The following is a 26,371-nucleotide window of genomic DNA, read 5'->3' as shown; positions in this document are numbered from 1 at the left end:
AATTGGTCCCAGCGAGGGCTGGAATGGCCTTTTGATTGAGCTGTTTTTTTGCCTAAATTGTGCTCAAATGGCTCCAAGAGGGGCTGAATCTGATTTTGAGCTGCAGGTCTGGATTGGCCCTTTAGGGCTGAAACAGATCTTTTTAATTTTCAGTGTAAGGTTTTGTGGCGGTTTAGTCTGGGATGGTTTTAAGAAACCAGAAAGCACAGATCTAGAAAGGGCATCATTTATTACTGAAAGTAAGTATAGAGTACTAAAGTGTGACGTCATAAAAATGAAATTTCCGAAATTATGGGATTTGTCAGGATATTGTGAAAGAACAATGTCCAAGAGGCCTACTTGCCAAAAATGAGCATTTGGGGGCAAATTGTTGCTGAGATCGTAGCCCAGTTATGCTTACAAAACTCCATACAAACCCTTCTAAATTTTTTTTGGGTCGACCCAAAAAAAAATTAGAAGGGTTTGTATGGAGATTTCTGAGTATAACTGGGCTACGATCTCGGAGACAATTTGCCCCGAAATGCTCATTTTTGGCAAGTAGGCCTCTTGGACATTGTTCTTTCAGAATATCTTGACAAATCCCATAATTTCAGAAATTTCATTTTTATGACGTCATCACTTTAGTACTCTATTAGGGCATAGTGACAAGGGAGTCATATCGTATTTGAAGCCAGATCTGTAGATATCTGGCTATGATCTGTGGCATTCAAAGAAGATATTTTTTTGTTTTCTAACTGGATATCACTAAATCTGTTAACATTTCAGGGAAGCACGCGCATGATTTGCGGTACCCGCATGATACAGACACCATTTCTCTAGCGGTAATGGATAACTCTAGAGTGGTAACAGCTCATAAGGACTTGAAAATCATATGCTGGAACATCGAACAAGGTATTCAGCAATCCACTACTACTCAGTTCAGCACAGGGAGACTTAGGCTATTTTCACACTTTTGCGCCATCCTGCCACTAGAGCCTTTCTTTGTTGGCGTTTATGTTGGCGTACTCCAGAAAGTATCGAGTAACTAGAGATCTTTGTTGAACGTGCGCGGCATGTTCCTAGGAAACAGTTTCGAACCCAGGCGTAATAGCGGTGTGCTTGCTACAGTGGGCTCGGTTATGACCATCGGTTTATCTGTAAACGGATGCTCGCCCTCGAAAAAACCTGTTTGACAAGAGAAAACAGGATTGACTAGTCCGGGAGTTTGGCCTGCGGCGATCTCAAAGGTTTGACGTGATTCAGGCAGAGTCTTCTTTTCTCCTCTTCAAAAGAAGGCTATGCTCGCATAGTGCTTTTGCGCCCACATTGAAACCATAGCGGATAGGGGTTCTGTTTACGCATAAGAACAGTGATTTCGGCGCGATTTCTGTAACGGAGCGAAGTCGCGCCGAACTCGAAAGTGGAGCGTCACATATCGGATGGATTCTGAGCCACAGTTTGGTGCAGTGTGAGCAGGTATCGAACCGTTGCGGGAGTGAACAGGTAGGAGCGAGGACTGGAATCCGCTTAGACGGAAGTTAAAAATTCAGGAGTGAGTACTGGGGTTTTAGTTCACCAAACCCTGTCGTCCAACCGCTCCGGCACGATGTTCGATGTGTGTGAACGACAAGTTCCAGTTCTGTACCGTTGTTGTCCATAATATACCGGATAGGTTTTCATATCGGCACTAAAAGCTTGCTGGTAGAGTGTAAACATAGCCGGATTATTTGTTCCACAAAAAACTTTTCGTCAATCACTTGTGTGAGCTTATTCAAGCATTGATATATGTTGTTGTTCAATTTTATCATTGGTATAAACTTTATTTTCTTTGCTTTGGAGTATGATAATGATTATGGGCTGGAACTTAAAACCCGGAGCAAGCAACTGCCATAGTAGATCTCTGTCACGGCGTTTTCACGGATAGCTAATTTTTGGATAAATTTAGAGCACTTTTTCCTGTAAAATGGAAGTTCAACTCCGTCTGTGAGCGCATTCAGAGTATAAGATATGAAAAAGTGAAAATAAACGTCATTAAAAGAGCAAGAATACCATTTTCAGGTCATAGCTTTTGCTGAATGGTTTGCAGCACTCAAAAGATCTTCTCAATTCGCGCCAAAACCGTTCTAAAAATAACCTGGTCAGTGAAAACGCCGTGACACGGGTACATGGAATTTGCTCTCTTCAGGTTATGGGCTCTTGCCCGGGGATACTTTTTTCTTCTTCCTTCAATTACTTCTTCTCTGAGAAACCCTTTGTGTTATTGATTTTCCCTACTTCTTTGTCCTTTCGTTTAGGAACCGTGATTCACACTCTTCTCAGCAGTCATTTAAGCAATCTACGAATTGATGTCGTCGCTTCCGAAGGGGATTTTGTTGTAACCTTTGAGGAGAAGACACTGATCCTATGGGACATGAATGCGGGCGTGCAGAAAGCCACTTTTAACGCAGATAAGGTAGGGACCTCTTTCCAGCGCAGGGGCCTCTTGTTGTGTCCGAGGGAGGTTGGGGAGAGGGAAAACTGAAAGCGCGCGGGGGTCGATGGGAAGAGCAAAGAGAGGAAGTTCTCTCTTCCCATCGTCCACAGCGTGGTTGCTGTTTTTTTTTCTTTTAAATTATTGCTATTTTTAATGTAATTCCCAGCGGGAGCCTATGCAGAGGAGAGGTGTTAGCAATCACTTTGGTGACTCGCATAGAGTCACTGGTTACCAAGTGAAATTCATTTATCTATTTATTTATTTTTGATATGCTTAATTAACCACATAAATCTTAAAATACAAGTGAGAAAGAAAATAATAATAATGATAATAATAATAATAATAATAATAATAATAATAATAATAATAATAATAATAATAAAACAACTTACTTCCAACTCAACTAAGTAACAAAACAAATTGTGACAATAGGGCCATTTATACGAGGAAAAATAAGACGCGTCTTACATAAGACGCGTCTTAAATAAGATGCGAACTTTCCGTATAAACGGCACATTTCATCTAAAATAAGACGCGGCTTAGCTAAGACGCGACTTATTAGATAAGACATGCTCGTATAAATGGTACAGTTCGCGTCTTATTTAAGACGCGTCTTATGTAAGACGCGTCTTATTTTTCCTCGTATAGATGGCCCTAATGACTGATGTCGAAAGGAATACAAAAAAAACAATTATTACAACAGTTCCTACAAATCACTAAGTTAACACTGAATAACAATTTATCACATCTAAGTCTAACTTAAACTAAGCAATTATGACGAAATAATAGGAATTACAATGCAATGAGAGGGAAAAAAACCTATGTCAAACAAAATTCTTAGGAGATATAAACCATTTCCTTTTAATTTAACCTTTACGTGGGGAAACTTAACATCTACATTTACACTAAATACACTGCAAAATGCTGTGCGACATTCTTTTTTGGAAGCTTGACAAAAGTGCTTTCATGAGGTGATTCTCCCACGATGTCAAATTTAATTTTGTACCCTGGCACTAGTGCTCGAACAACAAGTGCAAATAGCCCCTGTAGGCTATGTCCACATTTGGTGCCCAATTACGAATGTAAATACACCCTCAGTTAATTTGACTGTAGCTTATGTAATCCCGCAGTTCTGGGCTTGAAGAATAGTTTGTACGGCTCAGGGGTGTTCTAGCTGTTTAAGAAGGGGTTTTCCTACCAGACCCCAGATGGTAAATAGGTGGATATCTAGCGTTATCCGCCGGATAATAGGGAGTCTAAGCAGCGACGTTATTGAGCGACGCACGTGAACCGGAAGTGGACTTTTGAACCAATTTTTGGGCAAATCGTTTCTATAAGGTAGCGTCAAGACTTCAGTGTTAAAAGAGGAAAAGGCTCACTTCCGGCTGACGTGCGTCGCTCAAAAACGTCGCTGCGTAAGCCGATAAAGCAATTGATTTCTCTAAGCCCTGGGCGCTTGTTTAATTTTTGGACCTTGAAAGAGGGCGCTTATTCGAGGCGGGCGCTTTTTCGAGCGTGGCGGCTTATTAACTTTTCCAGCCTGTAGGGTGGACGCTTATCCGAGGTTGGGCGCTTAATCGAATAAATACTATGCTTATCAGCTGGATGGTGATTTATCCGGTGGACAACCTGAGATCAGGCTCTATTTTCGTTTCGCTTTCAAAATAACATTCCGGCGGGCAAGGCGAAACGAAAATAGAGCCCAATTTTAGCGGTAGCCGTTTGAGAGAATGTATGAGAACCGCTAAACTTGGGCCTGATCTCAGGTTATCCGGTGGATAGCGCTATCAAACGTTTCAACAACAGGGACCAGATGTTTTCAGAATAGATTGCAGTAAGGGGAAAAATTTCCATTTACGTTTTCTGATATTTTCCTGATCTAATGAAGTCAAAAGCATGAATAACTGCGTAAAATTGGTTTCGAGCTGGTTCGAGATAGCAATAAACGCACGGCGAGTGTCGAAAAGGAACTCTCACAAGTAGCCATTTTTTTTTACTGTGGTACTTTGAACGGAAATTGATTGTGCTGCAAAATTAAATCTTGATGTGTCTAAAAAAAATAATAGGAAAAAATCTATCAAAGCCATTCCAACTAATTGACAAAGTAACTTCTCCAAACCTAATTTATTATCAGTAAAGAAGGTCCAGTCAAAACAGTCTTGATTGAAATAAAAGCAACTCCCCTTTGTGCTTTAGTGATGTTGTTTTTGTCGGCAATTTTGTCCTTCGCTGCCAGTTTGTTCCCCCTTAGTTATCGAAAGCGATTGAAAATGATCCAGAGTCAATCCAATGTCAAGCCACACAATCGAGCCGTAGCCGTTTCATACTCTTCAGTTACCTGTGCATTTTAAAGTTTTTCATCGAATTTCCCCGGACAGGTGTATTTGTTAGCTTGTTTCTCCAAAAATAGACCTATTGTCTCGTTTATGCAGCCTTGCATTAAATCTCATGAGTATAAACCCCAGCTATCTTACCGAATAGTTAAAAAAACGGACCATCGCGGCGCGCTCGAGGTTGTTACGAGCATTCGAGAAAAAAAATGTCGAAAATAGACATTTTAAGCAATTATTTTAAGGCCATGATATTGTAGGTTATTGTCGGCAGTTAGTTTTTAAATAATTAAAACACGGCGTCATTAGTGCTTAATGGTCCGAGACGTTTTTGACTGTTTTCATTTGCATTTACTCACTACAATTTTCACCCTCCACGCGTGAATAATTACAATGATGTTGTGACAAAAGATGTTTGTGGGATAATCTTTATCCAGGTTTGATAATTTCAACTCGATTTTTTTCATTAGTTTGATGAGGTAAAACGCACCAATTGCGTTTTAACGTCCAACAAATGTTTTTTTTATAGTCGTTTTCTCAATTTTCTCGTTAATACACGACCCCACAAGCTTTGAGCTTTAAACCATATCGTGTTTAAATAAAGGATATGTATGTATGTCGGACCATACGAAACAGCACTGTCGCAATAAACGATCAATGATTACTCCTGAAGCCTGAACTCCTTTCGTCCCTGTGATTATTAATAGTCAATGCTCTTCAATTAAATGAATTGAGCGCTCTACGAAATACGTTCTACCTAGAATACAAATATGTATGTATGTATGTATACGCCACCAGTCGAATGCCGGATGAGACTAAAATCTGATGTCCAGGGTTCTATCAAGGGTATTTGTGGGACAGAAGCTTCGGCTCCAAAATGTCCAGCTTCCCCCCCCCCAAAAATATTGTTATCATTACAGTATATAAGTAACTATATCGGAAAAATCATCCAGACGCGACGAAGTCACTGCACATGAACCCTCGTGGCTCATCGGCAGTTAGCTGTATTTCAGTAATAAACAGAAAACGCAAAAATACACTGCAGTTGTTTCTGTCTTAAGACATCCCTCAATAGAGGTACTGTTGTGTAAAGCGGCGAATTTAAATTCATCCCATAAACAAAAACGTCAAAACAATGGCACACTGCTGCTCGCAGTGCCACTGGAAGCGAGTTAACTGACTAAGTCAGTATCCTACAGATTTAGGTAAGTGAAACGAGGATACGTTTAAACCGAAACACTCCAACGGAGGTTTGTGAAAGCGTCACTCGACCGAGCGCGAGACGTCGGGAGCGACTTGATATAGAAACTTTGGGTTGGCGTTGGTGTCCTAGAAGGGTACCGAACCAAAGCTGTTACGAATATCACCAGATCAGCTACGAGAGCGATGCGATGGAGGTATTCGTAATAGCACCCTACGCTTCCGGTTATACCCTGTGCATGAGACCCTTATATTAGACTCTGTGGCGTTATTCTTAAACTTGTGGTATGGGTTAAAATGTTTTTGCCATTGAAATGAAGTTTTTGCCTCGATCATAACACAAAATATCGTCAAATAGATTCATTTTAATGTAACTTGATCCAAACGAAGCTATTTTCAGGTCAGAAACAATTTAAAATCGGAATTATCCTCTGCGCATGCGTATTAAAAAATTGCTTATTCTTCCTCTAGACTTTCACGTTTTCAGTGAAATGTTTATTGTTTTATGTTCTTATTGTTTTTGATTGCCTGTTCCTTTTTTTAGTTAATTTTAGAAATATATAACTTTTCTTTTTTCTTAACGTTTTACTGGACAGTAGCTTTATATCTTAGTCACATCGTTTACTTAATTAGTTAGATTTTTTCAGCTATATATGTTAACTTTTTTTAATTTTTATCAACTTTTGTTAACTTAGTTTCATTTCTTAGTCACATAGTTCACTAAATTAGTTAAAATGTTAGTCATCTGGGGTAGGACAAGAGGGCAAATTCTTTCCTTTCTCCCTCTCCCTTTGTTCTGCGTTCTTCCTCTCCGCTCTCCAATTTAGAAGTTGATTGTCTTTGTTGTCAAACGTCGATTTTCTTTCAGGTGACAGCTGTTTTTCCGGTAGGAAATGGACAGTGTATTGCCCTGGGCTATGAAAGTGTACTGCCATTAGTGCTTCTCACGCTCCAAGGAGGTGATATGAAGCCGTACGAATTTCCTACAGAGGGTTCCAAGGCCATGGCTGGGACAGGTGTGATTTATAGCTACTTTTAGCCCCAGGGGGAGTACTCCGAATTTCAAGTGACGGGGATGATCGAAAGATTTTTGAGGGTTTGAAATTTTCGTTTGCGGGATTTTTTGGGGGTTAAGAAAATTTGGCAAGTATTTTTTGGGTAGCTTGATTTAAGTATGGATTTGTTTGGGTATTTAAAACAATCTGAAGATTCGTGGTCAGGAGTGCCCGCCTATCCCGGCCAGATGATGTTTTTATTTTTCGAGTTATATCATTTAATGCTTTGGGTTTTTTTGTTTGTTGTCTTTTTTTTGGGGGGGGGGGGGCGGGGGTTAGTTTTTGGTCCAGGGATTTTTTGAGTTTTGTTGGAAACCTTGGGGATTTGGGGGGGGTTTGATTTTTGCCCCTATTCGATCAACCCCATCAACTGAAATTCGGAGTAACTCCCTCCCCTCTCCCCTTGGCTTTTAGCTCTCACTTGCATTTCGATACGGAAGGACTCACCCTCAGCATCTCCTCCTGAATGATTTAGTCAATAAGGCGATGATGTAAATAGTTCCACTTTGTATTTTTTTACGTGATTTTTAGAGTTTAAGCTTTCATTTTTATTGAAAATCATACGTAATTCAGCCTATAGCTGCAATGGTTTTTATTAATTAAACTATCTATCAATCTATCGACCGATCTATCTATCTAACTATCTTATTTGGCTTTGTGCGCCATGTTCCATTTAAATTTGTCTACATGTTACCCTTCAAACTTAATCCACGGCAAATGTGTCAAATTGCGTGACGTGCGAGTCACGGACATATCGACATTTGGGTGTTATGAAAAGAATAAGTTGGTGAATTGTTATTTATTTTCCCAGATGTCCAGATAGTATTTGAAGGCATCAAGGGAAAATTTGTCGAAGAAGAAAGCGTTACAGACAGCCAAGATTTAGAGGCTGAAAAGCCAAAGCAACACGGAGAGGATATAATGGGGCAGTGACTGATTTGTCACGCAAGTTGATATCCTTCGTAATCGACCTGTTGTGGACAGACGTTTTGGTCTTAGTTTGTCACTCAAATGTTCTTGTTTTGCTTCGGTTGGTCTTACAGCCATCCTGGAGACTACAATTTTTTTAGTGTCCACAGAACTGCCCATTAGTGATGTTTTTTAATAGCGTTGCGTGACAAATTGATAACATTACGCAAGTTTTGTAAAAAGTATGTAACTATGGAATCTGTTATAAATGTCACGAAGTATTAAACGTATCTTAATAATTAGTGTATCGTACCTTCCAAAGGTTTTGTTGCAAAGAACAACATAGATGATAGGTTTTACGATGGACGAAATCCAAGTGGAACATTTCTGATTAGTTCTGTAATATTAAAAGTATTTCAGTATTTAAAAGTAGGCGTTAACAAGATTAATATTCAGTAGTATTTAAGTAGCAAAGTGTATTTTAAAGTAAAATCTTTATTAGTGACCAAGGCTACTTTTTAGGGACTGGTTTTTTTATTTCATTTGTAATACAGAAAGTTTGTGAGTATTAAGTAGATGTATATTGGTCTCCCCAATTAGTAAAGCGCTGTGCCTGAGCCACAAGAGATGAGACTTTAATAAAGTTCATTATTATTATTATTATTATTATTATTATTATTATTATTATTATTGTTATTATTATTATTATTATTATTATTATATTTAATTTTTTTGTGTATATTTATTAATTTATTTGTATGCTACCTATATTTTTTTTATTACCTGCACCTTTGGTTAAAATTACGGGAAAAAACGTATTTTCGAACTTATGAACGAAGCAATTTTTTTGAAAAAATTTATTCATAAATTTCGGCACTTCTCACTTCTCTAAAAAATCCATCCACCTCATAAAAAAAGGATGTACTTTCTACGTTTTTATTGCTGAAAATGTCTGTTTGTCGGAAGATTAACGACATTAACAGAAGCGAGGAAAGAAAAAAAAAAGGCTATTCCAGATTATTTCAAATTGTCAGGGATGTGGTTTGAGAGACGAACACTCGTTCCGGAGCTCTTCGTTTCTTTTAGTTACTCGTCGTTACAAATAAATCCGAGATGGCTCTGGGGACGAGATATGGGAAACGAGGACTTCTCGAATTTCTTCATTACTCCGGTGATATGGCTGTGCGCATGCGTCAAGTTAGAGCTAAGCCGCAGGCCGATTTAGATTGGTTCATTTACTGCGACAAGAGTTGCTATACAGACAAAAAATTTTCCATTTACTTCATTATTATGTAATAGTGCGACTACTGTACACAGAATGTTTAGAAGACTCGAAGCAGCTGTTGAAAGCCGTGAACGGTGTTTCTTTGTTTTTGTTCTTCCAACCTTTCGATCTGGTGCCGAGAAAAAAATTGAAAGAGAAAACGGATTTAAAACATCGATCGAGCGATCGTAGAAGACGCGAGTCAGTCTTGAGGCACTAAAACGTTTCAGCATTTCCAACTCCAGAGCTACTTAATTGATGAGGTCGCCTAGATGAGAGAATTAGGCGCCGTCGGCCCTTTGACTTAAATTAACTTCAAGGATATGAATATATATGTAACCACTACAGATATCGCTCGTTTAAAATGTTTTTTGTTGAGTTTTCGGTAAGTTAAATTGCAACTTTTTAAAAGGTCGCCGACAGGTAATAATGCAAGATTGCAATGTAGAATAGAAAGCCCACGCGATTTAAACATGGTAGAATATTGAAGATTAAAATTCCAACTTTCAATTTTATTACTGCTATTTGTTTCTCTTAAAATTACTACTTTTATTGCTGTTTGTAAACGTAGTTTCCTTGTCCAAGTTGGCGTTATATTTGTACGTGTGGGGTACACTAGAAACCTCTATATTAACAAGAACTATGGCTTGAGAATTTTCTTTGTCAGTGACAAAAATGAAGTTAGTGATTTTGATGCTACTGCCAAACCACAAGCTTAGAACTGCGACAAATTTCTCCGCTAAAAAACTAACATGTAATCCCTTCATCTCCGGTAATTTTCCATTTCAAAGTATTAGTTGTTCGGAGAGGCCGCCATTGAATTGTTACTAAGAGATTTAAACCAAAATCATAAAAAATATGCTCAATTTCATTTTGTCAAATGCTGAAAACAAATACGGCAATTCCCGCTGAAGAGGTTTATTCTTTTCTTATTTAAATGCACATAATTAGTTTTCTTCCACGGATGGCCAAACGTTAGAAGATCGTCATCTCCTCGAGCGAGAATTCAGTCTCGAAGTAACTTGCTCATCTTGATTTTTTTTAATCGCTTTCACAAAGCGGAATGAGAGAAATGACCCTTCATACTACACCAACGCAATGATCACAAAATCATTTTCTACGCTCTACTGAAAAAAAGAAACATTCTATTATCAATGAGGAGAAACCTGAACTTTAAAAACAAGATTTTAATCTGATTCAAGACGACTGTATCATGTCCTAGGTTATCTTCGATCGAGTCTTTATCTTTTATGTTACATATCAAAGAAGGCTGTAAAAAATATTACAGAAATGCGGTGTTTTGTCAGGATAACGTTTGTTTTGGTTGATATGATAGAAGTTCCGAAAAGAAAACCTTGTCAACCGTTTTTGCTGTTTTTGGTTGCAACGCCGCACACTGTGGAAAACGTTCGCTAACCTGTCCAGCGGATTCTACCCATCTATGTCAACAGCTTTTAAATGAGCGGATCCCAGGCTGGTTGAAAATTAGTTTTACCAACCAAACGCGAACGGTACGGAACGCTGCCTAAGAAAGCGTATTTTCGCTAAAGTGAGATGTCCGTTGGTCTTCTAGAGAGTCAAAAGAGGGAGTAAAGATAGGCAGGGACCTACTTTAGGTGTCTGTCTTATACAAGAGTCCATTAAGAGAGCCGGCCGGAGTCGACTGTATTTTGACGAGGTTGTTTGCATCACACAGAATTCATAGTTGAAGTATTACTGAAGAATGTCGGGGTAGAGTTTTTCACCTCTTTTGCCGCAAAGAGTGATTCTCAGTTTATGAGATATGCTGTACTCAAGCTGAAAATAAAAGAAACATACAGAACAGATTATAAGTTATTTTAGGAAATGACCAGAAGAAATTTCGTAGCTAAACGTAATAGAAGTTTTGAATTCTTGTCTGCGTGTTTCTTAAATGACGTAATTAAACATTGCCTGAAAAATTCCTTTTTCGTTACACAGGACATAGCACGTAACAAAACTGCCAACAACTTCATAATCTTTGACACATAACTCTTCCTTCTTTACTGAAGCTATTATAAACCACAAAAAAGAAGAGTTCGAATAATCGCTTCGACAACTTCGGCCACCACCGGTCACATCTGACACAATAATCTGACACAACCGCCATTGTCTCTGGCGCATGCGTATAAGCCTTCTCTTTCCAAATCTGTTTCGGCAGGAGGCCGGTTTGTTGCTCACATTATCGTCTTTGTTTCGCATAGAATTTTGGCTGTCTTTCCCCCTAGAAAAAGGACCAATTTAATCTCTTAAGAGTAGTACAAGTAGGTGAATAGTGAAATTGGCAGCTGATCAGTTTTCCCCAAAAATGTAGCTAAATTTTCCGGTGGGGAGAAGCGACTACCCAAAACGAAACAAAACGTTACTTTGTGTGTCTAGTGTAAGTGACCCTGTCTGGATTGGTCAGAATGTCCAAAATGAGGTTTCTGTGGAAAGATCTATATCTTTGCTAAACTTGCTGCGTACAAAGTCGTCCGTCAAAGGGTTGATTTAAGGCAAGGAAAAGAACTCGTTGTAAACAAACATGGCGCGGATTTTTTTAGCAAATAGTATTTAGATTTGCATGTTTCAACTTATGTTCGAGTTGCTCCTCTTTAAAAGGTCATGCTCGTGCCGGTTTCCCTTGCCCTGCGTTCGTTCAAGACTTGTCATTATATAACCACATCCAAGTAATTAGCTAAGAGTGGGCCAAAAAGTAAACATTCATAACGATAAACTACTTATCCATAGATTACGTTGTCGTGATTTTGACATTTTTCGTTAAGTAGATTTTGGCCAAGATTAATGAGATCATAGTTATTAGAGGAGACTGGTTATGAAAAGCGGCAAACATCAATGATAAAAACAACAGTGCTGCGGTTTATGTTGGAAGCACCCTGAAAGTGCACAATTCTTTGTTTTCTGTTGGCAAATTGTTACGGAATAAATTAATGCAACGTTTTTATTGGTCAATACAATCAAAATGATAGGAATTCTTTTGAACGTTGTGCACTTTCAGGTCCACAAAAACATATAACAAAGGAGTCTGACGGGCGTCATAACCATTCCACTCAATTAACTATGATGAGATTAAAAGACCCATTTGCCCATTAGTGTTAAACAGATTTTCACCGTGAAAAATGTCGTGTTAATCACCTGCGCTTTGATCCTACAGATTCATACACTTGTCTTCACTTGTAAATCAATAAAGGATATTTTCTCCAAAAGAGCACTAGAAGAATTGAAGGAAAACCCTTTTTATAGCATGTATGTCCGGAATCTACGTAATGCCTTTAATCTACTTCCTGTCGGGTGTACAAGGTAAAAAAAAAACATGACCGCTCGTGACCGACAGAAAATAGAATTTGTAAAAATTATGATTTGATGTAATGCTACACCATTTAAGAAGATAGAAAAAGTGGAAGCGCATTGGTTCGTTTACCATGGTCCAACAGAAGTATTCACTGTCGGTTTAGCCTCACTCCATAATCTACGCGTCTTTTTCAATATAAAGTTTTCATTTTCTTTTCTGCTGGGCACAATGAAGGTAGACCCTGCGCAGTACTTTCATGGCGTCCCTACCTCACTAAAGTTTAATAGTGTTCATGAGTGTTTAAATTTACCTTTTTTGACGACTCTCTAACGGAGGTTTTTGTTTACACAATACAAAGGAAGGTTGGGACTACTAAGTTAAAAACTGTTGAAACAGTGTTCACAAGCAGACCACTTACAGAACCTACTAGCCATGCGTGCATTCGAGGGCGCAAGAAAAGAGAGGCTGTCGCCCTCATGAGTCCATGCATCGTGAGCCTATGGCTTACGCTTGCACTCCAATACCTTCTAAGAAAACTCAGAGAATGCTTGCAGTCTAAATAAGTTTCACCACCGAAGATCTCAAGAAGCGTGGCTTCGAAGAAGGGATCAATTGTGGTAAGACCTAGTAAGAACAAGCAAATGTAAAACAGACGATAGACGTTTTTCGAAGTTATTCAGTACTAGCTGCGTCTCGTGTTTTAAACTTAAATAAAACACTCCTGTTCGTTTATTCAACATTGATTGATCTAAATGAGGGGGAATTTTTTCAGAAATACTCATTGATCTTGAAGTTGAGCGTTGAGGGAGTCTGGGTCAGTGTTGTGCCGAATTGTATTATGGGACTGTTATCTTTTCTTTCGCGGTAGAGCCGGAAACTGGATCAAAAGTCCTCCTCCAAAAAACGGTCCCATATAGTGATAGTGCAGTAGACCTCATTCACGATGGCCGCCATCTTTGCACGTCTTGACCTAGTCCCTCTGGACCAGGTTGGCGCGTGCCTTAGGATTGACGGAATAAAATCAATGTCACGAGGTTTCTTAAATTGTAATCAGTTGGCAGTCAGATGATAAAATTCGCCAGGTCGAGTTTGTTTATTTAACTGAGACAACAATGATTTTTAATAATTATTCATGCAAATGTACACAGATCTTGTCAAGTTTGACGTAAACATTGCTTTCTGTAAGGATGCCTACGGTTGCTATTCCATCCAAAAAAGTAACAATGATCACTTCCAACCGTAATTTGTCCCAGTATCGTCTTTAAGATGAAAAGTTCTTCATTTTCTGTTGTCTTTAATAAACAAACTTGACCGTGATTCTTGTATTGACGGATTTTATCACTTGTTTGCCCCATGAGAGACCACGTGACTTTGCTTTTATCCCATCAGTCCACGCGTGGAAAGATGGCGGGTACACCGTAAATGATGCCTATCACGTGACACAACACCAACAGCGAAAACAAACAACAAACAACAAGCTTTATTTACAGGTCCAGTCTCAAGCGGCGCGTCCTCAAAATGTACGGCCGATTAAGAAAAAATTAAGGCAATGGGCAAGATAAAAAAGATTTCTCATCCAAACGCATGACAGCTGATTTGGGTTTAACTATCAATTTTTACAGGAAGATTGCCACTCATACTGCCGCAAATTAGCTCTCTTAGACTAAGCAAATATTCATGTAAGTCCTTTGCTTAATGGTCAGTTTCTGCGGAAGTAGAAGTTACTGATCTTAATGGTGTGTTGTTTTTCGTATTTTTAAAACAGTTCACCAAACGCATGCTTTTCATTTATGGTGTATGTGTGCTTATGAGTCTCTCGTCAAATACAATGCATCGTTTGGTATTGCCAGTAGTAACATCCAGGCCGACTTTCCGATAATTGAGGAAAGCGTGCTGTTAATAAGATTCGGTGGTGATTTTAGGGTGCCTAATACCAAATTTACTCGTTCAATTTAATTTCTCCCTTCTCCCAGTCCCTTTCATTATCATAGGCCAAGTGCGCTACAATCCAGAGACGAGGCGAAATCCTTTTACACAAATTTCTCACGCCCTTTAAAAGTAGCTTTGAGTTATGTGAAATCTTTTGTAGCTTCTTCTTTTAATCTTGATTCTCGACCTAATATTAAATGTGGGAAATGTCAAGAAAAGTTACAAAAACACTTAAACACCATTGATTTTTTTGCCGCTTTCAAAGTTAAGCACGCGATATAAAATAGTTTAAACACGTGGAAGTAAAGTCAAAACTCATTTGTAAACGCCATGGGCGTGTTAATTTTAAAGCAAAATTAGTTGTAAAATGGTGCCATTTATTTAGACGAATCGAAATTTAAATCAGCCTTTAACATAAAGAAATATTGAGCCCTTGAAATGATGAAAATGCTTTCAGTAATCCACTGTTTTTATATTTAGAACTAGAACCTAGATTTTTTCGTTTCTTTTCTTGAATTTGCTATAATGGGTGTGTCCCGTGGGAGGTCTCTTGTGTTGAAATATTATCAATATAATTAACTGTTCCACCCACTGAAACCAACATTTCATTTTTACGCTAGACTGAAAAGCAATGATATTTCCGACATGTTACCACGCGAGTGCCATATGTAAATTTAGCACGTTGTCAGCTTCGATATCAGTTGGCCGATAATTCCAAACATACAAAACTAGCAAGATAAAAGCAGCTGATTTAGAGTGCCATTAAAATTGCATGGAGACTCCTATAAACTTAAGCTTGAGACAATTAATTAAAAAAAATTTTGCTTAAATTGTCAGCAAACTATTTTTGACTAATGAACACGACAAAATTAAGAAAATGGTCTCTCAGACGCCTCTGTCGCCATTTAATGAGGAGCACACGGTAGATTATTTTACCGTTTTAAGAACCATTTCACGATAATTAAGATCAGTACTGAAAATTATCTTTTTACTCCCGCGGAGTGAAAGTGAATAGATCTGATGTAAAAACGTGAACTATTTTAACTGGAAAAAATCCAGGTCTTTTTTTGCTTTAAATTTGCATTGAATTAAAGCGGCCAGTCTTAAAAGAAAATATTCAGTTTTTTCATGTTTAAACATCTTATTGCCATATTGTGTCTCTCTAAATATCTATTATTCATTAAGCAAAAAACGTTTCCTCTCCTAACGTTTTTGCCTTCGTTAAGGGTTATGCCCATCACTTTTTCAAATTATATTCATTTCTTTTTGAACAAACAAGTCATTTAAAATTTTTGCGGCTAAACTCGGCTAAAAAAGAATCCTTTAAATTTTCCTGATTGGCATATTCGATGCTTTTCATCGTATCCATTTTTGCATTGCTTGAAATTATGAAAGAGCGGATGAAGGAAATGAGCTGTGTTTCTAATATTTGGCGGTGCTTAGTAATTTTTACTTTGATTACTCTGGCGGCATTTTTCGTTATTCCTCTTTTAAACTAACCATAATTAACCTTTGTAGATTACCGTGTTACATATAATTACAAAAAGAATACAAGAAAGAGAGCAATGTTAGCGACATAAATTTTCCTTTATCGTTTTTTCGTTTTATCATGTCATATATGTTTGGAAGGACGTTTTAACTATTTGGCACAATTTTTTTTGCGTCATTGTCTTTTTGTACGTTGACCTCATTATTTTTGCACGCCTTCGTTTTCTTCTGGACCCATGGAGATTGTTTTTATATATTTCATTTAGTATGGTACTGAAATTTACAGTGAATTCAAAGTCATACGCGTGCCAAAACATAACAGTGCGCGTACAATTTAGTTCACCAGATAAAAACGGTACCAAATTAGGCTAAATTCCTACAAAAAAATTGCGATGAAGAGTAATTCCTGTCAAGCTGAGGCTAAATGAGCTGCATTAGTTAAGAATAGTGGCGTTTCATTCTACAATTTATGTCAGTACTTGCTGAAGGGAAATTGACTGGAAATACAAGAGCTTTCCGTATGCAAGAATCCAGTGGAAAATTGTCTGCAGGTTTCTCTTGATACTGTCCTCTGTTTTCAGTTTAAAAACTGGAATGTTAAAAAAGCTTAATTCAAAGAAGGACTCCTATGTAGATATGAGATAACCACATGAATTATATCAGATAAATGCGATTCGGTATCCTTGACTGATTAAAACATTACATAGTCTTTAGTCTACTTTTCTCTAAGATTTATCTTCTCGACAATATGTCTCTGTGTCTTTAGCAGAGGGAAGCTCGTGAGACATATAATTCCGGCCCATCATAAGGATGCCTCCGTAACCATTACCTTGAAAACTCTTAAAAATGTGAAAGTGTCATGGTTTCATTAATTACGGACAAAAGTTATATTGTGACGCCTGTTCGCGACATGTTGTATATGTCACTTTTATAGTTTTCCCTTCCAAGATACTGTAAAAACTTCACCAGGTGGCAGATGTGAGGAGATGTCACCATGGTAAGAGAAACTCAGACCATTAAAGTTGGCACTGTTTACACACGGCCAAGGGTAGTTTTAGACAAAATTGGCTTAAGATATCCCATCTATAATATGTTGCTTCTTGTCATAGACACTACAAAAATTAAAGAAAAAATGATGAAAAGAAAGTTTTGAGCAAAAACTTGCCAAAGTCACCAGAATAAAAAAACTTTGTTGTTCTTGACTAATGCAATCATGCGGTCAGTCTAATACTTCTTGATTGACTGTCCTGTGTAAACAAAGCACTTGAAAAGTTTGCCTTTCGGGTAAGAATCTATCGGTAAACAAAGCCAATGCTTTGATGTTTTGGAAAACACATTACATCAGAAGCGAAAGCAAGTGGTTTTCTAGTTTTCAGATTCGCTCATTATCCAGAAACTGAAGTGGATTTTTCGGGAGCGATTTCCGGTTGAGCGAGGGATGTCGTTTGGGCGCGACAGCGTCACGTCGGGAATTCCGATTATGTCAGAGATTATGTAGTTATCAGGCATGCGTGGCGTGAGCTGTAACGCGGGCAAACTACACTTGAAAATGAACGAAGTGCATGATTAGTTGTTCCTTTGCTGATCCATGAATGGTGCGGTGTTGAGGGAGATCTGTTTTTTAATTTCACGTCCAAGATGTACTTTCTGGTCGCGTCTTTATGCTGCATAATTCTACATTCCTTCGGCTACAACCTCGATACTGAATTACCAATCATTAGAACGGGGGAACAGGACAGTTACTTTGGATTTTCGGTCGCCCTTCACTCCTTTTACGATGAAATCGACGACAAGAATTATTTCTGGTAAGTGATCTTGCCGTCGTTTAGTTGACGTTGTATGCTAGTTGTGGACATTTTGTTTCGTGGTTTTTACAGGCTGTTGGTCGGCGCGCCAAAGGGAAATAGTACGGTTTTGAAAAAATTAGGAATCGTAAATCCTGGAGTTGTGTACAGATGTGACTTTAGCAGGGATGTGAACTGCTCTGTTCTGCCCTTTGATACCAAAGGTGAGTAGCTCTTGATTATTCCTCAAGGTCTAATTGTTCTTTCATCATTTTATTTTTAACAGCTTTGGTATAAATAATTACCTGTTACGTTCTGGCGAATTCTTTCCATGCATCCATTTTGTGAGGTCACGAATACAGTTGCTACGACCTCGCAAAATGCCTGTCGGGCCATGATACTGTCCTAAATTCCACCAAATCTGCCATTTTAATCACGGAAACTTTTGCTCTGAGTGCTCAGTAGACATTTATTGGAAAAGAATATTGAATTGTCTTGCGATGTATCTGAAAATTATTTATCGTTCACTTATGCAAAGGCAGAATAAAATATTTTATCAATGGAAAGCTCCCAAGTCCAATAAGAAATTTTGAAATTAGCAGGACACTGGGGTTCCAAGATACTTAATTTGTAATAAATTTTTTAAGTTGTTTTATGCATTGAAAACATGAAATTCATATAATTATTCCTTCGTGCATTCGAGTTTATGTTACCAACACTCTCTAAGTCCACAAGAAATTTCAAAGACAAAAAGAAAAATCAGAAAACTTAGGAAGCTGCCATTGAGCAATTCATTTCCGCTGTTTACCGAAATTACGTTTGTTGATGTGTCCCCATTTCAAAACCGCTTATGTCAATACCTGCTTCCAAATGCGAGCAGAACTAACAGTCCTTTTCTTGATTATGAAGTGCCAGATATTTGATACTTTTTGTTGACTTTTGTGTGTAAACTATTAGGCTTTTTAGCGGTTTCATTTACACTCACAGGGCACCATAACAAAGTGATTTTTCCTGGATGATCAATCTCTCTCAGTGACAAAATTTTCCAAGGTTTTCTTGGCCTTTCAATTGAGGATTGGCTTTGTTTTTTATGATACCCACCGGGGGTTAGTTTAATGACTTTTATTCTTTTGACCCAGCTGTGAGTAAGCGACCGCTTGGAAGTAAAATTGTATGACTATTTACGGATTGAACAGTGTTTAGTGTAAACAAAACGAAGCGCACGCCAGCTGACTTTGCAGTTTATCTTTTCTGCGCCAAACCGTCGACACTCCTCCGAATCAACCTTTCTTTTGTCATGACTTTATCTCTATTATAGTGTATTGTTAAATAAATTCATCTTGCGGCTTCGTCAAAGACAGATGTTTGCTTTTGAGAGTCAAACTTTGCATGCATTTTGAAAGCGTACCGTGATATATTGTTCCTTGAGAGTGAAGGGTTGTTGTTAATTTATTTTTCTTCGAACTTACATGATCATAAAAATCCCGCCGTCTTAGCTTTCTTCAATAAAATTCAATCACTGCTGATATTTTTAGTATTTTAGGATCAGGTAATGTCGAAACGGGTAATTACAGTAATATGAAAGATTCTTATTTTGATTTTTTTTCTTTTAAATAAGACATGTTCTAACTGAAAAAGATTAAAAATATGATTTTGTTATATAAAGCATTATCATATTTATTTTGTTCTCTTTTAATGGAAAATTTTTAAATTTGTGAACTTTGTTTTTGCGGTTTTCTTTTATAGATATCGTTAACCTTTTTGCCCCCCAAAACATTTTATATTTCAAAATTTGTTTTGAAATTAATCTAGCTATATGGATACCACTAATTACACAAATTATTCCTTTAACCAATCAGATATAAAAAGTACGTCTCAGAGATAAAATATAGTTTTTTGTGTGAAAAAGCATCAGCAGGAAATAGAGAACATTTCTTTTTTATAAGTAAAATTATTTCATCTGAATTTTTAATTTTAATTTTATTCTGTTTACTTTAACCATATAAGTATTATTCATTTACTTTTTTAGTGTGAAGTCACGATAAAATATTTTTTATTATCCACAACAAAATAGCACAATAAAAGTTGCTACGTTATCTTTTTTTGTTGAGGATTCAAAGAACTTGAGATACATTGTATTCTTTTGTTTCACTGTAATTTTTCTGTTTGCATTTATTTTTACACATATCTACTGATTAAATTTATTATTATTTAATGCTATCTTCGCTTATCAGTAATACAAAATTGCATAGTTTTGTTTTACAAAGAATACGTTAATCAATGTATTTTTGTTCAAGGCATTTCTGTTTGGTAGACGTGTGTGGTATTTGTTTTTTTCATGCATGTGTTTCTATAATATTATTATTTACATCTAGTACTACTTGTTCATCCTAGTCTATGATATCAGTGACATCTACAAACCCAGCATGCATTTCCACTCCTGTTGAGCACAAGCAAGCCATGTGTATTTCCTCTTTATTAGCAATGTAATTACAATTATTTGCTCAGTAGGTGGTTGACAACTTTGTGTCATTTCTGACAATATAGATATCATGTTTAGCAGGAGGTAATCTTCTTATATACTCAAGCAATTATTTGACAGGATATTAAAAAAAATTCACATTACTGAAATGGCAAGAATTAGCATTTGTAACCGAACAAAAATTGGTGCATTTTAAAATGTTTGCAAGTCAAGGTCTAGCGGAGCTCTTCAGTAAGATGGTTTCTGTGATTATTTAGAGCTCAGAACTAGAGGAGAAAACTTTATTTCTGAATCTGTACATGTAGGAGCTTATTAAAAAAATTGAATTTCACTCAAAATGTTTTAAAACTCTCTATATATAAACACAACTTTTTGATGAGAGATCTTGCTGAGGGAAGATGCTGAGTTGAGCGGAGTTGTTTTCATTAAAATGTACAATCATTTATTTGTTCATGCATTTTTACCCTGGAGATTGGATATAAAAAAATAATTAAAGAATCTTGTTGAATGTCTGACTGTATGAGTGAAAAGATGATAGAAGTATATAAACAACAAACAACCTTTCTATAATTTACTTCAAATTTTAATTTGCACACTCATGTCATCCTTCACAGCTCAAATAAAATTAGTCCATACATTTTAGTTAACCCTCTTGTTCATTGAAAAGTGGCTGTGTTTTAAATAAATAATGATAAGATATCTAACAGCGCGCAAAGAAAGTCGTGTGGCTAGTGGATTTTACTATTGGGCTAGTGAATTCTGTTCTTAACTTGCCCACCTGGCAAGTGAAATTTTTTAAGGATTTCAAATCACAAAAAAACTGTTATCAACCATGCTCATCATCGGGTTAGTTGAAATGACTTTTGGACTAGTACATGCTAACTACAGCTTGCCTGAATGGCAAGCTGTAAACTGACTTTCTTTGCACCCTGTCTAAACTTGTATGTAGCGCTGAGTGAGAGTTTACAAGCAAGGAAGCTACAGCCAGTTGCAATTTCAGTACTTGAGACATTGTACCATATTTTGGCTTAAATGGCCTGTCCATGATCTTGTGCTTTTGACCCCCCCCCTCCACCCCTTATCAAAGTTGCTAGCAATACGAGACCATGCATAAAACTTGGAGGAACAACTTTGAATGGAAGGGGGAGGGAGTTCAGTATTATATCTTACAGACCTGTGACTAGCAGTGATTTGAAGCAAAAAAGGTCGTATTTTCGTCAGTGTCTCAACATTTTTGCAACTGTCTGTAGCTAAGGTACACATATATGATTAAGTCTTATATGGGCACCCTGTGTTTGCTGCGTTGTTTTGATGAGGACCCTGTGTAGTGTGAAGTAATGATCTCATACTCAATACTAAATGTTACCCTGAGTTCAGAATTCAATGCGAGATAAGTACATTAATGGTTACAGTCTAGTAGCTAAATCCCAGTAATATAAAACATAATTTGTCTGGAGTATATGGAAGTGAAGGACTTGTACTATGTCTGAGTAGTTAGAGCACCGAAATTGCAAGTTCAGTTCCTGTCCTAACAGCTAGTTGGATTTGTCCTGGGTAGTCCTAAGTGCAACTCTTTGTCAGGCTTGTAAATAGCTGACTGGTTTGCTTCCAGCTAGTTGGTATATATGTCTATTTCAATAATATTTTTTGTTTCTGTCGTTATTTGTGGGGCACAATAATAATTGATGAAAACTTCTGTGCTACTGGTAATTGTGCTACCCCCATAAAGCTTTTAAAAAAATTTTTTTGTTGTCCATTTAATAAGTTATTCTTCAAGACTTTCCAAGTGCTTCTTTCTTTAATGGTTGTTTCTGTTTTTAGGGGACATTGATGGCGACAGAACAAGCAATGCATGGTTTGGTGTCTCAGTTTACAGTGCTGGGCATAATCAAGATGTCTTGGTAGGCAAACCGCATCATTATACGTTTCTGGGAAACTACCCACCTACCTCTCCCCTAAGCCAACATTTCGCCTAACTGAGAAGTAGTTGTTAATGTTGGCTTAGGGGAGGGGTAGGTGGGCAGTTTCCCAGAAACGTATAATGATCGGGTAAACCATTAATTTGTTTTTTGCTAACTTGAGAATACAGCCAACATTTTGTGACACCACCATTGGCATTCCCACAAATGACAACTGAGAAACAAGCTCAGTAATTCCATACTGATAACTATCCAGATCTGGGTGGTGCTTCTGATTGGATAAAGTAAATGTTCTACCAGTCAGAAGGCACTTTACAGGCTGAGCTGGGTAGTGATGCGTCATCAGTATGGAATTTCTTTGCTCATTCCTGAGACGTCATTTCGCAGGAAAACTAGTGGTGGCGTCATGAAATGTCAGCTGTTTTTTCAGGTTATATTTATTTCACAGGGTATTTGCTACATGTATCTGTAACTAGAACTGCTCGTTAGTGGATGACATTAACTGACATTCACTCTTTGTAAAAATTCACATGTCAGAATTTTTTTTGTAATATCCCAAGAAAAAAATATTAGCGTAAAAGTTACCATCTTCCTTTATTTTATCACACACAATTTCGACATTGCATGCTGATCCAACCAGTATGCAGGAGGCATGTCACACATGAACCTAATGTATATGGCACAGCTTGCCATGAGTCCTTTGTAGCTCAGTAGTTAGAGCATCTAACAGGTATACTGTAGGTCACAGGTTCAATTCCTGTCGGGACTCAGATTTTTTCTTTGTCCCAAGCTCATGACATGTTGATCACATCATTTCTCACTTCTTCACCAAACTAAAAATTTACCATCTTTCTTAATTTAAATAAATATTACTACACTTAAGTTCTTCAAGAGAGGTTTTATTTAACCGGTTACACCATAGGATTTTATCCACAGATGTAAAAGTAAACGTATCGTAACAAAATGGCCATAACATGGTGGGAGAGGGATTTAGCAACTTGCCTTATACTATTGTATTCTGCTTTGTAAAACATTCTACAGCCTAACAGTGGGTCGGTAGAAGGAAAGGTGGGAAAAAACATGTCTTTTCTCTGATAAGTGACTTCCTGCTTTTAAAAACTTCATTTTGAACTTTGAAGTAATTTCAGGGCTGTTCTCCAGCTGCAACCACCACGGCTCCTTACCAGGCACCTCAATTTTGCTCTTCAGCAACTAGAAAATCTTAGTTTTTGTTTACGGAAATCCTATGTTAGGCACCCTTGATTTCACAGGTGTGGAAAACCGAGGCTCCTTTCAATTTTTCTTAGAGCACAGTCTCGCCCATAATTTTTTGAGTGATTGGCAACATGTTTGATGCACAGGGTATCCATAAATTACAGCTTTTATTATAATTTTTACCTTGGTAAAATATGTTATCATAATCATTATCATTATCATTGCAAATTAAGCTACCGCAATATCAGTAACAATAACATTTTCACATTTTTTCCCATTTCTTTAGGCATGCAGTCATAGATTGCTTCATATAGAGGGATCTTTTTATACTTATCCAGGGCGATGTTACAAATCTGAATACTTGTTAGAATCCTCCTTCAGAAAGAACGCATTAAAATTTTGTGAAGAAAAAAACCAAAGTGAGTATATATTTATCATTACACTCTGTAGTGATTGCAACAATAAAAAGAAATCAGACACACTCTATCATCAAAAGTGTCACTGACAGTGTTGTGCATGTTTAGCCTGTGGGTACAGTCACCTCATTTGACTTCAGCGTTCAAAGAAAGTAGTGTCCAATAGCCTGGGGATAGTGGATTTTGCTATTGGGCTAGTGAATTCTGTTTTTAACGCGTCCAACGGGTAAGTGATGTTTTTTGAGGAAATTCGAATAACAGAAGAACTGTGAAATCAATTCTGCTAGTCGAAAGTTTTTGGGGTTAGTTGAAATGATGTCTGGGCTAGTAAATGCTAGCTTCAGCTTGCCCAAATGGCAAGCTGTAAAAATGATTTTCTTTGCACCCTGTGACCTACGTGTATCATCACTTGTGACATTTAGCAAGAGAGGCATTAATGTTGTGGTCCCAAAACCTGGTTGGCGGGGCTCTTTAGGTCAATTTTGCTGAGTATTTTCTGCTGGCCTCCAGGTAGCCCTACCCCACTATAGACAGTGTTATTAGTGGCCAATTATAGACTCCATCTTAGTCACTTTCAGGAAAGTGTAATTTACACTGCCACTTTCTGTTTATGCATCTACTTTATAAAGCTTAGTTGGTCAGTCATCCTGGTGTAAAATATATTCACATTTTATTTCAAATTCCTACAACTGTAGATGCAAAAATTTTATATGAAATTTATGTGACCGCATTATAATCAATTCAGTTGTGAAAATGCAACCCCATCCAGCCGCACATCCCCATCAGCCAATCACTAGGAAGTACTTGTACCCTCTCCTTGCCCCAAATTTCTCACTGGTGATGTAAATCTGTCCAGAATCTGATCTGGAGCTTCGATTGGTTGATGTTTTACATGCAATTATTATACTCTTTCAGCCAATGCTTACAAATGTCAGACAAAAGACATGAAATAATATTTATTTTAAATTCAAGTCTGAATGTTGAAAGATGCTATCCAGCATACATCATGACATGATGCAAGTCAGAACAATGAAATTCTGCTGTTGGAATCATGCAGAAGAATGTCTGCAATGGCAAGAGTTTTAAAATAATGGGATTTTTTATTTCGGTCAAACGTCTGTAAGTTTGCTATGGATTTAGTTGCTGTATTTTGGAGATATCTGTAAAAATGGGTTGCCTGCAAAGCAAGACTTAACTGTACACTGTAGGGGATAACTTTGTGCGATGAACTGGCATCCTGGGTCCAGTGGGGACAGGCGATACTCTGAAGTCCTTCATGCTTCCCTGAGCCCCCATGTGTGACTTTAAGTTGACCACAAGGAGAGGTTTGTAGATGAATTAAACAGACTTCACACAGGTTAACTTTCTTGTTATATCTTGTTTAGATAAAATAAGTGAAGGGGGACCATCCACAATCAACTACCTTGAACACAAGTATTGTCAAATGGGAGTTAGTATTTCGTACATAAAGGTGAGACATGACTGTTACATATTGTACTCATTTTTTGTTTTTTTGAGAATCAGAGGGAGAGAAAAATTTTCTTATCTACTTCTCCTTCTGACAAGCTACATTAAATTTGGTTGTCCAAAACCCAAGAGTTCTTATCCAAATTTTTTGCTCGAAACACAGGTATTTAATAATCTTCTCTTAATTCACTAGTTAATTCTTTGCTAGCATCCCAGATTTTTTCTTTTAATAATAATAATAATAATAATAATAATAATAATAATAATAATAATAATTCTGTTATTTACCCTTGGCAGTATTTATAGCACTACTCACTGTGTTAGTGGGGCTGAGCAAATGCCTGAAACAAATAATACAAATCAAACTTAACAGAGTTAAGAATCCCAGCTGGCTGGAGTCAAACCAGCTGGCTATTAATTTTTTACAAGCATGACCAAGGATTTGAACTCGGGACTACCGTGAACAAATCCAGCTAGCGGTCAGGGTGGGACTTGCACTTGGGGCCTCTGAATTGCAAGTCCAGTGCTCTAACCATTCGGCCACACTGCACACTGAAAGAAAAACTAACAATTAAGACTGTAATTTTTGGACTTTTTGTGATTCCACCATTATATCAACTCTAATTTTGAGCCTGGGAATGAGTTACGTCTTAACAGAAGTAATTTTACGGTAATTTGAAGTCAATTTTCAACTGGTTCGGTATTTTTTCTAATGAAAAATGTACTTGTCCCACAGACAAGTCATGGGTTTACATGTCCAAACTAAATTTCTATCTGTCGTGGACAATTGGACATAGGTTTTGGTGCACCCTGATTCAGAATGTTGTCAGACTGCAGCCTCAAGCCTGCCGGTCAGGGAGGATGCTGTAACCTCCTTGTAGAGGGCAAAGTAAAATATTCACTATTATGCCCCCCTCTTTTCAGGGGAAGAAAGTTATTATTCCCCGCTCTCTTTTAAGCCTCTCTCTCCGCCCTGTTACTCTTAAATGATAGACTTTTTGCTACTGTGACATGGTTTAATATTCACCTGCTGGAAGTTCACTTTAATTCCACTTTATCCGGTGCCTCAACATCTTTCTTGTTTCCATTATTACTGCAGGAAGAGTCAATGCCATTAATTGGAGCTCCTGGAGTATACAACTACCAAGGTT

The 26,371-nt window shown here is 37.5% G+C and overlaps 2 protein-coding genes across 2 annotated transcripts in view; both read left to right on the top strand.

The window, feature by feature from the left end:
- LOC140930220 (NACHT domain- and WD repeat-containing protein 1-like) overlaps nucleotides 1–9,665 on the top strand; it is a 31,652-nt gene extending 21,987 nt beyond the window's left edge. Inside the window, exons 19-22 of the mRNA XM_073379883.1 lie at nucleotides 766–891; nucleotides 2,274–2,431; nucleotides 6,851–6,998; nucleotides 7,849–9,665. Of these exons, the coding sequence (XP_073235984.1) occupies nucleotides 766–891; nucleotides 2,274–2,431; nucleotides 6,851–6,998; nucleotides 7,849–7,970 (554 nt within the window). The 3' untranslated portion in view covers nucleotides 7,971–9,665. The remainder of the gene's footprint in view (nucleotides 1–765; nucleotides 892–2,273; nucleotides 2,432–6,850; nucleotides 6,999–7,848) is intronic.
- Nucleotides 9,666–17,425: 7,760 nt separating this feature from the next.
- The window catches only part of LOC140930216 (integrin alpha-7-like), a 50,912-nt gene continuing 41,966 nt past the window's right edge, over nucleotides 17,426–26,371 (top strand). The window contains exons 1-6 of the mRNA XM_073379880.1: nucleotides 17,426–17,742; nucleotides 17,815–17,945; nucleotides 22,025–22,104; nucleotides 23,624–23,756; nucleotides 25,139–25,224; nucleotides 26,320–26,368. Coding sequence (XP_073235981.1) covers nucleotides 17,576–17,742; nucleotides 17,815–17,945; nucleotides 22,025–22,104; nucleotides 23,624–23,756; nucleotides 25,139–25,224; nucleotides 26,320–26,368 — 646 coding nt within the window. The 5' untranslated portion in view covers nucleotides 17,426–17,575. The remainder of the gene's footprint in view (nucleotides 17,743–17,814; nucleotides 17,946–22,024; nucleotides 22,105–23,623; nucleotides 23,757–25,138; nucleotides 25,225–26,319; nucleotides 26,369–26,371) is intronic.

This window comes from Porites lutea, chromosome 3 (assembly GCF_958299795.1).
Source record: "Porites lutea chromosome 3, jaPorLute2.1, whole genome shotgun sequence".
NCBI classification, from domain to species: Eukaryota; Metazoa; Cnidaria; class Anthozoa; order Scleractinia; family Poritidae; genus Porites; species Porites lutea.
Note: the sequence above shows the minus strand (reverse complement) of the source record. Positions and strands in the feature narration are given on the sequence as shown.